The 12,879-nt window shown below is 39.3% G+C and overlaps 1 protein-coding gene across 2 annotated transcripts in view; it reads right to left on the reverse strand.

The window, feature by feature from the left end:
- Nucleotides 1-12,879, reverse strand: part of lamc3 (laminin, gamma 3) — a 121,438-nt gene that overhangs the window by 88,671 nt on the left and 19,888 nt on the right. For both annotated transcript variants that reach the window (XM_041059177.1, XM_041059176.1), the window contains exons 3-4: nucleotides 10,651-10,781; nucleotides 8,597-8,763 (exon numbers count right to left, since the gene is read on the reverse strand). In XM_041059177.1, the coding sequence (XP_040915111.1) occupies nucleotides 8,597-8,763; nucleotides 10,651-10,781 (298 nt within the window). The remainder of the gene's footprint in view (nucleotides 1-8,596; nucleotides 8,764-10,650; nucleotides 10,782-12,879) is intronic.

Genomic DNA, 12,879 nt, shown 5'->3' on the forward strand with positions numbered 1-12,879 from the left:
GTAATGACCTTAACCACCTCCTATGATCCTAAAAATTCATACACACGTTCTTGGGGGCTGGTCCTAGACTCTGATGGGGTTTTTGTAATTGGGCGGGGCAAAATGGCTCAACGGCGCCCCCTTGAAGATTTAAAATACCCCTCTCCATATGGGTTTTTTTGGAATACAAAGATGAAAATCAGTACACATAAAGAACACTTCGGGACGCACAAAAAAGTCTCTTGACACCATGACCTCAACCCAGCAGGAAGTCGGCCATTTTGTTTTTGGCTGCCAAATTTGAGTGCTTTCCACCATTGGTATGCGGATGAACTCGTGCTAGGGATTTCACCCGATCAACTTCATATCTGGTGGACCTCACCTCAAGACCATGATGATCAAAAGTTATAACAGAATTTTCTCCAAGTTAAAGGGCGTGGCCTCTGTGGCTCGCCAAAGTTCGATGGCGTTTGGTGAATTTGCCATGACATTTTGAATGGCTCTCACGTCCACATACTTTATCCAAACATCTTCAAACTTTATGAGCATGATCAGGGCTCTGCCCTGAACGCCTCCATATGTCAAATCCCCGCCTTACTCGTGGCGCCCCCTGCTGGTAACAGGAAACAACCTGTTTGTACTATGACGTGTACTGGGTAGAAGAGGAGAGGACATAGGGGGACTCTGGTACTCTTGGCTGCGCCGGCTGCGACTCCGGTGGGTCGCAAGGGGTGCGAGGGCCCGTCATCGCTGCTTGCAGCTTTAATTATTTTATGTTTTTTGGTTTTGTTTTTTGGTTTTATGGTTAGAGGCTCTCACAGCACTTGGTTAAGGTTAGGAAAATATTATGGTCTTTATTAAATATTGAAAAAAGCAAAAGTGACCTGAAGCACAAGACAGGATTTGTTTACTTCATCAATATTTAACCTGAAACTGGAATATTTCTCCAACCTTAACCAAAGTGCTTTTGTTGCCTATAACCACATCCCGAACTCAGGATGGTCTCCAATATCAAAGTCCTGAACCTTGTACGCCTCCTCCACTCCAACCACATCCGTATAACCTCCGTGCAGTACCAGGAGGCACTTCCTCCTGTCAATATGAGGCTGCCACAGAACAGAATGCAGGCAGCAAATCACATTTCTCTCATACAGTGTTTGGCAAAAAAAAAATATATTAGTGTTAGAAATGTAATTTCTAGGAGAAACAGTTTGTGTTAATGATGATAACCTGTCACAGCAGTCTGGTATGAGCAGCCACGAATTCATTATCCTGTGTCATACAAGTGGTTTATTTGGTAACAGTGGTCAGTACAGTAAGTCAAGAAATTAAAGGCCAAGATCAGACCCCATCTTTAAATGAACCTTCGCTACAGTTCCTGAACAAGTGGATGTCTCCAAAACAGAAAACAAAAAAAATCTGCGGCAGGAAAAGGGATGGACTATGAGCCAGTGGCACTAACCTCTCTTGAGAGGCTGATCCTGCAGCACTTCAGACTCCTGCTGAGGGCTTCCGAGGACTTTTTCATTTGCATATCATGCCCATTTAGGCGTGGACACTGCCCTCACACTGCTCCTTGAGGCTTTGCATTATAGAGATTAGCCTGGACACACAGTGAAAGCCATGTTCTTCTTTATCTCCAGTGCTTTTAATAGCCTTACAACTCAGAATAATCTTTCTGGCTGCATTGTATGGTATAGGAATACTATGCAAAATCGTTAGAAACAAAGGTAAATAAAGTCATATGCAGTAATAAGTCGATTCAGTGCTGTGATATCAAGGTGGTTTTCAAACTTGTTTGTGGTATCATCCTTCTGATAAACAAAATGGTGGTGGTTAACTCTTGTCAGCATCAATCTGAGTGTTATAAGATGTTTGATCACAGACAGTCTGCTATGGAAGAAAAAAAAAGGAAATTAACTACTGTGATGCAAGTACTTCCTGAACTACATTCTTTCTTGTATGACAATGTCATCCAAGAAAAGAGCATGATGTGCAAATTAGATGAAATAATAACAAATATAACAACAAAATATGAATCAATGAAACCAGTTAGAATGAAAGAAAAAAAACCATCAGCGAAAAATTAAGCTACATCAAGTTCTTCTGGATTATGCCAACAAATTCACTGAACTCTACATCAGTCGTCTTTCAGCAGCAAGGCATGGTTTTGCAAGGGCAAAAGGGGGTTGCCACTGCATCCCTGAGGTGATGCAGTCCACCATTCGCACTTTATATGAATAGTTTCTTAGCACTGTTGCAGAACACATTGCAGACAGGAAGCACAACCCCTGCAGGCACAATGATTTCTCATTTTTACATCTAATTTGCCGGACGAATGAGATGCCGGACTAGCCGAGAGAGTAGAACATCAGCAGTGGGAAAAAAAAATAAAAACACATTCTATGAGCGACCATGCTGCATATATATCTGTGCAACCTTTAGTATAGTGTTACAGACAAATCAGACCTCTACTTACTTCACACATCATTCAGCCATTTAGGTTGAAATGTGATTTTTGGTTTCGCGAAAAAAAAAAAAAGCAGCACTTGCAAACAAGATTGGTTCAGTTGTCCATCGAGGTTGTTTACAACACCAGAGGAGGGTTCATGAAATAAAAACTCCATTCATGCCAAAGGATAAGAAGGTAAGACAGAGTCTACAGTGATATGTACAGAACTGAGGCATGTCATGAATCTGTATTTTTTTTATAGCTATATAACAGCAAAGAGAAAACGGTTGGCAACACTTATGTCATAGTCACAAGCACTACATGTTTATATATACAGTTACTGTCACTGTATGGGTTTGTGGGACTATCAGGGTCACTTACTCGTATGTTTACATCATCAAAACAGCTTTTGGTGTAGTTTGTAGCCACACCAGTGTGACAAGGACATAACATCTTGCCGCTCAAAGTGACTTCAGAGAAATCATCTTCAACACGAGTGCAAAAGGAGACAACCTTCTCTCATGTAACAATGATCAAACTGGAAGAAAGAAGTCTACATGGAGCATTTTAATTCAAACATAAAGCATGAGAGGAAGTGTGCCAATAAGATGACACAGTTTCTTAATTAGCTTAAGTCGATGCATTTAATGAATGCTTAGCAAGACATTCATCCAGCTCATCATTTAAAGTCAGAATGATTATATGTTTTGAAATGATCTGCATAGATGAAGTAAAGCCATTCACAGTATGAGCTTTTGTAGTGTATAATGTAGGACTTTAAAGAACATACATGATATGATTTTTCTACTTCTTTCCACTTTCACACATGCCTCTACTAAACACACTTCCCTGCAGTTGCAGCTGTATGTTATAGACTGTTCCAAATCCCAATTAGCTTTCTAAAGTACCAAAAATATATGTCAAATGTCCACCTAAATAAATATAATACCGCAACTGTGGAACAGTATGTACAGTGAATTGTCCATTAATCACTGGTGGTTCCTTAGGTGGGTGTGTTAATGAAAGGCAAACTGCAAAGCTCTTTCTCTGCTAATGTATAGGTGCAGCCCATTTACCATTTAAATGTAACTGTGATTATACTCAATAAATAAAGTCCTTGTCCCCCCACAGCGTGCCTGACTTCTTGTGGAATGCAGGTAGCTGAGTTCACACAGACCAGACTCCACTGCACGGAGAGAAATTGTAATGCGGATCACGTGGACTCAAACATGTGATAGTTGAGGCAGAAAGGACTCGGCAGGAAATGAAGTGGAAGGATGTTGACAGGTGTCAATTTGCATTTTGGGCATTTTGGGAGGGAAAAAGCAGATTTTAGATTTATTTCACTCTGCTCTGCTCATACTACAGGGGAAATGCAATGTGGTAACAGATGATCAGTATAGTACATATTCTGTACACTCATTTCATTCAAATATCAAACTTCCAAAATTTGTACAACAATTGACAAATTAACAACTGAAAAATAAAAATGAGTCAACACTACCATATATTCCACAACTATCTGTGCATCAAAATGTATGGTTTTCTGAGCCTCATCATCATGTAAGTACATGCTGAGAACAGAAAAAGAGTACGAGGAGAACAACATGAGATGTTTACGCCAATAAATGTCACAAACCACAAAAGTAACAAGTGGGAAACGTTCGATATCCAAACACCTTCATGTTCTTCAGAGTGAAAAATTACCTTTAGCAATTAGCAGTCTTGTCAGAGCAATAAGGTGATGAATGATCTGGAACACAGCCTGTTTTAAGGTAAGACAGCCCATTCTTCTACTGTTACTGTGGCTGATATTGGAAATATCTGTCAGGCTTTGTGATCAGTGCTTAGGTGATCAGTTCGACTGAGTTTAGAGTTTCACTGTATGACTTGGTGACAGCTGTCAGTGCTCCAGATTGATTACTTTGGAGCAAAAATGCATCATGCTGTAATCCTCACATTTCCCTAAAGGAAAAAAACAAAAACAAATTCCAAACATCCCCTGCGGCTGATAAGCACCACTTAATAAAAACTGTATCTTGGTTATTCCTTGAAGAGTTAACTTTGTGTAGGATGAGCTGACCTTTAACCTTTTGGATGTAATATATCACCACGTCATCACTTTATCCTATTAGACATTTGTGTGTAATTTTGTCATAATTAGTGTATGAATTCTTGAGTTATGGCAAAAAAAAAAAAGTTGCCTCCAGCCACAGAGGCATTACAAAAATAAAATACAAGGGGACAAGTAACAACAACAAAAAATACAAGAGGAAATTAAACAGAGTTCAGGCTTAAATCTACTTCTATTTCTATCGTATTTCATAGTCGGAGTACTACCAGGAGGCTTAGATGATGTGTATCTGATTTATCTACAGTGTTATGAAGTGTTGTATTGATATTCAAGAAAATGATCACAGTCTCCAAGGTACAACTGCATCCTTCAACATTAAATCAGTGGCAAGACAGGATTTAAAGTGTCTACCTACTGGAGTAGCCTCAGGCTAAGCTGATGACAACATCAAACAAACAACAAAAACCGTGAAGACCTGCGGCAACCTTCACGCGCTAAAACTGATTCCAGTCTCAGAGGTGGAGAATCTTGATGAGAATGACATCCCATTACACATACATTAACACACACAGACATTCACACACACAAATGGCAAACTGTTACACAACCCTTTGCATATTTCTCAACATCAATTTTAAGACCACCAAGCAAACAGCAGGCAAAAAAATCAGCAATCCAATATCAAGTTTAGACAAACAACCTTGACTTATAGTGAAGTTACTAATAAAACCACTCAGACACTGAAACATTCACGTAAACTCACATAAAAGGCCCCTAAACCTTCCATTCACCACCCGCTACTACTATTTACACAATAACAGAAAAGATGGCCGCAATAATCACAAGTGATTGTTACTACCTCTCTCCTTTTTGTTCTTTGAAAGAAATTCTAAATCTGAAGTAGTCTGCCTAATAAACAGTTCTGAAATTACAATAATGGCAATTAACATGCAACTGTTTTTCTAATGGCCAGGATATGTAATAGGACATGGTGGTTAAGAGGGTTTTTTTTTTTTATTGCTTATCACAAAATAGTCTGCCCAAGATTACACATTAATGGTAGAAAATGTTTAAAAATGCTGCTGTCAGGTGGTATTTGGTAAAAGAATGCGATGGAACCATTCTGCAGGTTGATATAAAGTCATTTCATATGGGAGAACTATGTTAAATTTTCCTAACTGACCAAAACATTAAGCCATACTGACACACATCAAGGGTCAAGGGTCACCTGTGGGTTTGCCTGAATATGTTTGAATTACTGTGCTTGTTCACTGCTATTTCAGGCATTCTGGTTGATGTAGATTATCATTCACCTAACACTACACTATTCTATTCTATTGTCCTGAAATGCAGAACCTTTGAGAAATTGATGCTTGAGTCATATCAGTTGCATACAGTTATAAATATCTGAGATAAAAACCCATTTTACAAACACTGTTCTGCAATTGGATTTTCCCGGGTGAATGTATGTAATACGATTCTGCCAGTTAATTATGTGAAAGAGAAAACTACAAATTTAAGTAGCAAGTTTCAAATCCTCACAGTAGATTTACTGCGTGCAGTGCCAGAGAAGCATGATAAAAAGGATTTAGAGGGTTAAAGAGGCAGAAAGACACCAACGCAGAAAATAAGTAGTTTATTAACTGTATATCACTTTATTTTTATATTGTAAAGTTCAGGTTTTATCTTAATTATTTTCTTGTTGTTGGGCTTTGTGGTTTTCTATCCCTTCAAAGGTCATGAGTCTCTTATAGTTTATCCTCCCTGCTAAAGAATTATTTGCTTGAAAGGGACACGACATTTTTGCCAGATTTGTTGGAAATTGTCGGCTTCTATCAGCAGTGACAGCAGTCATCATGAATAGCCGACGTAATTGCACTGCACGTGTTTTGTCTCACCAGCACCTTTCAAAATGTCTCTTTTGTGCCTCAATAATTGGAGACGATGCTGCAAAGTGTTTGCAGATTAGGTGCAGCCTCTTATTTGTGCCATATACATAACTATAATATCTCTGTCAGGTTCTGTTGCTGTGTTGTCAACTGTTGCTGCTGTACTTGTGCTCGAGTACAATCACGTCAATATGGAAGTGTTTCAGGTCTCCGAATGCCGACCATGTCCATTATGTAAATAACATGGCACTAGCAATACTGCACTTCTTAATTTTTTCCTTTAGAGCTGCGTTAATAATAATGTTTTTTCACATCTTTATATAATAAAAAAGGTCATGCTACAAAAGAAACACTCTAAACACTAGATACCTGTTACACAAATACTAATCTCACACCTTTTGAGCTTTGAGATTAGTAGGAGGGCTGAGAATGACAAAAACACAGCACGAGGTGTTACCTTGTTGCTAATGTTCACACTTAAAGAATCATATCAAGTTAATCACAGCGACTAAATAAATACATATTAATTGCTACGACAGAAAATTTCCACAGCGAATCACGGCACGACTGGAAAGTTTAGCCACGTGGTGAAAAAAGGCTGGTGTGAAAGAGGTGTGTGTTTTGTGTTTCAGTGCATTTCTTTGATTTATTCTAATTTAGTCTTTTTAAATATTCCACGGTAGAATGGTGTTGGAAGATACGTAAAGATGATAAGACATCAGAATTGGTATAAATGTGTTTTCACCACTTAATTTACAGAGGGAACTAGACTTTTCCAGGTCGAGAACGAATCAGGTGCATCAGGTGATGCAGTATACAATGTCACTAAAAACAAAACACATATCAAATGTATTGAAGTTCAGCAAATTAATGCATGTGCTAAACATAAAAACTTGTTCTCCGAGTTCCTGCAAAGCCAGAGATCATGTTCCTTTTATTCGATAAGGCCTACTTTATATATTCCTCTGAAAATACACCTTGTCCATTTCATCTTATTTCAGTGCAGTCTAAAATTACATGCAGCAAAAACAGTCTCAACACATTTTAAACAACAACAGCTTCATTTCTGCCGTTGATAAGTTCTACACATTTACACACATACAAGGATCTCATTTAGTTTATATTTTTCTACTTGAGGTATTTAATGTATTTTATTTCCCTGATGCAGATTTGCTTATTGTAATCATCAGCAAATAAAATCTCATCTTTGTCAAAATGTTCTGCCCAAACACAGAGAAAGTATTATGATGACTGTTCCAGTGCCTGACACGGAAATATAAAAGGTTGATGTGGTAAACTCGAGGCAAAATGAGTTTTGTGCCAGATAGAGATATGCAATTAAACTGTGCATTCCTTCATACGCGTCAACATTCTGCGTCTCCTTTATACGGCATACATTTATTTATTAATATACTGCATTGATTAAGTTGGGTGCAGTCTATTTAAGACACCATCTGCTTGGAACCAAGAGTAAGAGTAATTAAAACAAGCTTGCTGCTTAATAGAATTCAGACCACAAAACAAAAACAATTTGCGAGCCACTCTCCTTTATGGTTTTTATCCCTCAGCCAATAACAATTCACCCTCGACAGTATTCAGTAAAAGTACACAGTGTGATGAGCCAAACCTGATAACGCTCATGGCAATTCATACAAACATATGTGTACCCACATCTTCCAGGAAGCAGTTATTATCAATACGTGTGAGCATATTTATAGACTTTACAATGCAGTCGTATTTAAATTATTATGTGCTGCAATGCAGCCAAAAAATTAATTTCACTGTTGTTTGTTTTTGTTTAAAAAGTGATAACTGAGATGTGTTGGCAGACAAACAGGTAAATGTTGTGGGAAGATGTGTTCAACATAAGAAAATGCCATTCAATTTACAACATGATGAGAATTAATAAAGTTTAGTTTATATAAACACTCGACTGCTATACTCATTGTCAGACTGTAATCTCTTTATCCAAAGTGATGCAGTGTAGTATCTACTCACTCAAGCAGCAAATGCAAAAGCTTCACATGAGGAAATCAAAATTTAAAGATATACTGGAGACTGAAGAAAGGTGGTGCACTGATGGATTTTTTTGGGACCTTTGACAGCCTGATCGCGCCACTTGAATTCAACACCGTCTGACTGATTTGGCAGAGGTCTGTACCTGATGGGTTTGTGACACTGGCCCAGAAGTAGGCTACTCACTCAGACATTCGTTGGCGGAGTCCCCAGTGGCCCTGGCCCAGGGTCTGTCCTGGTAAAAGGGGTGACATCTCTGGCAGTCAACTCCCACTGTGTGATGTTGGCAGGAACAGACCAGGCCACCATGTTGCCCCTCAACACACTCGCTGGCGTGACCGTTACACTTACATCTAAGGGAAACGTAGACAGATAGTTCTGTAAAGGTTGCAAGCACAAGTTTTTCCATACACACTCCCTCTCTCCGTTCCTCCTCGCTGACTGCAGACATACTTGTGCACACAGTGAATGGATTAGAAGTCAGAAGAGAGGGTAAAGTGAAAACGTATTTCTACCGTAAGGAGTTGTCACTTCCTATTATCTTTCAAGGCATAAACACAGCCTGAGATGAGGTGGGGTTTTCATTCCCCTTCAACAACTGCACTATTCATCTGTGCAGTCAGTGCTAATACGCTCACACTGTCACAGACTATAACAGCAATAACAGAACAGTATCTCTATGAGTGTTAATATATGCATGTATATTCAACCTACACATGCCCATATTTGCTTACATAAATATGTTCTTGTGTATGCACATCATTTCCAAATTTGTGTGTTTAAAAACTTTCAAAAACAAAAGCAGATAAGTCATTATTCATGCATCAAAGTCAAATTTCACAACAAATTTTTTTAATATCTGCTAATCAGCTTTCCCTCTGTGTGTGGAAAGCCTTTCATTTCCTATGAAGCACAGTGGCTGCTATGCCACACAGAGTGTGTGTACTGTCTCCTGGCAGTGTTGCTGGCTCTGTCAAGTGGCTGTGATAGGGGACAGGGACGCTGAGTGGCAGGCTCTGTCAAATTTAGCCAGCTGTCCCGGCTCTAGACGTAAGCTCGCCTGAGGCTCAGACCCAGTTATTTCTGTTGTCATCGAGGCGACAACAACCTAGTGGCTCTGAATCCACATATCAGATCTCTCTGCTGGAGTAGACTGGAGCTGCTTAGTGATAATTCTGACCAAATATGTTATGAAGGGGTTGACTTGAGCTGTTCCGGCAACATGTGTGCAGTAAAAAAAATATGTTGAGTTCTCATGTTACACCAAAATAAAAAGATGCATAAACAGCATGTTCCATATGTGAAGCGTTGCCACCACAATTCTAGCACATTTTCTTTTCACAGAACTCCACCTTGTGTTATGGTTGCAATGATATTCTATAACCACAAGGAGTCTTTCACCTGTGAATAGGATGGGTCGAATTGCTGAGGTGTAGCACTGAGGTGTAAAGGCATGTGTACAGAAAGCACTGGTACAAAGCTAACATGTTGTCATGTGGGTCTTTCCCCCAGGTGTTGCAACATTGATGGATAATTTGTCATGCTGCCGCAGTGATCCTGAGTGTTTATGACAGGTGTCAGATCAAGTTTATATTCTTTCTGAAGGCTTCATCTCAGCTACTTAATTGTCCACTTCTATCTGCAGCACCAAGGTGCAGTGTGGTCCTTGGCACCACGTCCTCTCTCATTACTTTGAGTTATAAGCCAAAAGAAGTGGAAGGAGGACGGAGGGCTATCTTGGTTTACCCTATCTGATGGCAACCTGACAGACGGCAAGGTGTTTTGGGGTTTTTTTTTTTCCTAGCAGTTTTGCAAACAGCTGCCCTTTTAAAGATTATATACAGCTTTTAAACAGCAAATTTACACTATTAAATGTGTTTTGAAGGGAAGTTAATTCATTCCAAAAATGTTTTTATCAACATAACAAGGGCATTTTATTTTGAACATACAGTATCCGCAATATCTGGAAAATATTGTGGTACTGTTTAATGACTGGAAAAGCCATGCTAACTTGAAACACTAGATGGGAAAGTGATTTTCTTTACTGGAAACCATGATGTTTCACAAACATTAACGTAGTGTTTAAATCTAACAAAAAGTGAGCTTTTTACGTTTTGGCTCAACCACAGTTCGATGGGACAAATTTCAAGGTTAACCTCTAAAGTGACTCATTTTTCAACATTTTGTTGGCTGTGCGGGCTGACATTGCCCTAAAAGGCACATTTTTAGGTGTCTCTTACCTGCCGCCCACAGAGAAATCAGAGATGGCATAGAAGTACGAGCGCAACACTTTAGCATCCTTGAAGAACTCGTCTCCAAAGGTGTTAAGCCTGTCCAAAGAGATGAGCAGTTCAGTGGCTGTCACCCATTCCTGGAAAAGAGAAAAAAGGTCGGGAAGAAGAAAGGATCAACAGGGTGAGAGCGATGTTAGAAAACACCTTCTGATGTCACCCACTTCAAAAAATTGGAGGAGAACCAGAGGGGGACGGTGTGTCGGCTGCTGCCACTCTTGGAGACACAAGGAAGCAGATAGGAAGTAGGAACGAGAGGAACAGGGCTTTAATGAAGAGAGACCACAGAAGCAAGGCTGTGTAAGACAGCAAAAGTTGACTGAGTGAAGAAAAGAAAAAGTTGGAATGGTGAGTTTGTGGATCAAGGAAAGGAGAGAGGGGTGATGGTGTTGGTGGTGATGGCAGGGAAGAGAGCAGATGTAATGGAAACATAATGAGCGCGCTGTAGGAAACTGAGTTAATGTCAAAAACAGAGGTGAAGAAAGAAGGGGATTAATGGAGACAAAAGCCAAAATATGAAAAAAAAAAAAAAAACATTAAAAAAATAGACAACAGTGCAGCACTACTACAGTATAATGGATGGCACTTGGCAGAGCTCCCATCCCTGATATGATTTAAGTTCCTCTTTTTGAGCCCACTGCAAAGGTAAAGACAGGATGAAGAGTGGGAGAAGAAAGTGAAAAGGGATAACACAAACAGAGGAAAAGCAAACGGGAAGTGCAACAGTGGGTGGAAGATAAAAGTGAGGCCAGGTAAAGGGAGAACAAATGACATGAGGAATCTCTTACCTGTGAACCAACTTTAAAACAAATACCTGGAGAGAAACTTTCTGTCTGTTTCTTGGCTGGTTTGGGACTCTGTGGCAGTCCTGAGAAAGCTGGTAATGTACGTTTTGAAGCTTCTCCCCAGAGGTGTCTTTGAAGTGTGGCAATGGGAGAAAAGGAGATTGGAGTGGATGGGCTTCAGACTAAAAACATGTGTGATGAGTTCATTCACTCATGTTTTTCTCAGGCGCTACAGTTTGCCAATGGTGCTAAAGTCCATCAGATAATACCTAACAGTTAAGACTGTTTTTTACCTATTTTAGCCTATCCAAATATATGTACAAATTCTATATACATATCAAATATATACCCTGTTATCTTAATTCTATTTTGGAAAGCCAAACATATATGCCACACTATATCTTCTACCCTATCTACCTGTCACGCCACCAGCATGTTGACATTTTTGGCTTTTGCTGAAATGTCTTAACTGTTAAATGAACTGCCACAAAATCTAATGTACTTTATATTTAGTGGTAATTTGCCAATGTTAGCATGTTGACTTGTATCAGAGCACAGAAAACAGTCCCTGCTGACAACCTCATTACCATGCAATGATAACACTTAAAGAAGTCAACTTTAATAGTTTATACATCTTAAGACAAATTTTGAATGTCTGCACCTTGATTTTCATACGGTAAAGTTTTTCTTGGAGTTCTGAAGACTAAGAATCATGAAAATAACTGGTGTTAACTGGCCTAATGAGAATTAAGCAAATGTAATAACATTTTCATTCTTTAGCTTAAAAATAGTTACCATATAAAACAACAAAGTTTTACTCTTTGTTCAGCAATTGAAAAATGGAAAATGGCTTAATTGGTTAGTAGCAAGAAATATAACAAAGATGACACAACTAAGACCTCTGAGGCTTTCTTCATAGGCACCTAATATGATCTCTCTCAGCTTAAAATAGCCTGAGCAGTGCTGCAGTAACAGAACTAAGTTGCTTAGAGGCTTTTTTGATCTCTCAGTGCAACTGCCATCCTCCCGTTTCAAAGGAGAAGGGTCTTGGGATTCAGACCACCTGCATGTTCGGTGCCTGACATTCCAAGAGGCAAACTGCTGGGGCATCAAGAGGTCATAGTCCCTTTACTGGAACATCTGGTGTGAATATGCTACACATGTGTTCCTGATTGGTTTAACCCTTACATGGATGGTGTGAGCATGGCTACTGGACTTCCCTGACACCTGTGAGTTAGCTCTGTCAATAAGGTCTAATTAGAAGACTTGTGGCCCTGTGTATAAAAATCTCTGATTAACAGGTCTTTGTAATGAGAGATTATTTTTTAATTTTAACTAGACCAACTGGTGGCTCTTTATCAGCAAAACTTTGTTCTGCAGCTGTAACTCATCC

This window comes from Toxotes jaculatrix, chromosome 16 (genome assembly GCF_017976425.1).
Source record: "Toxotes jaculatrix isolate fToxJac2 chromosome 16, fToxJac2.pri, whole genome shotgun sequence".
In the NCBI taxonomy this organism is placed as follows: Eukaryota; Metazoa; Chordata; class Actinopteri; family Toxotidae; genus Toxotes; species Toxotes jaculatrix.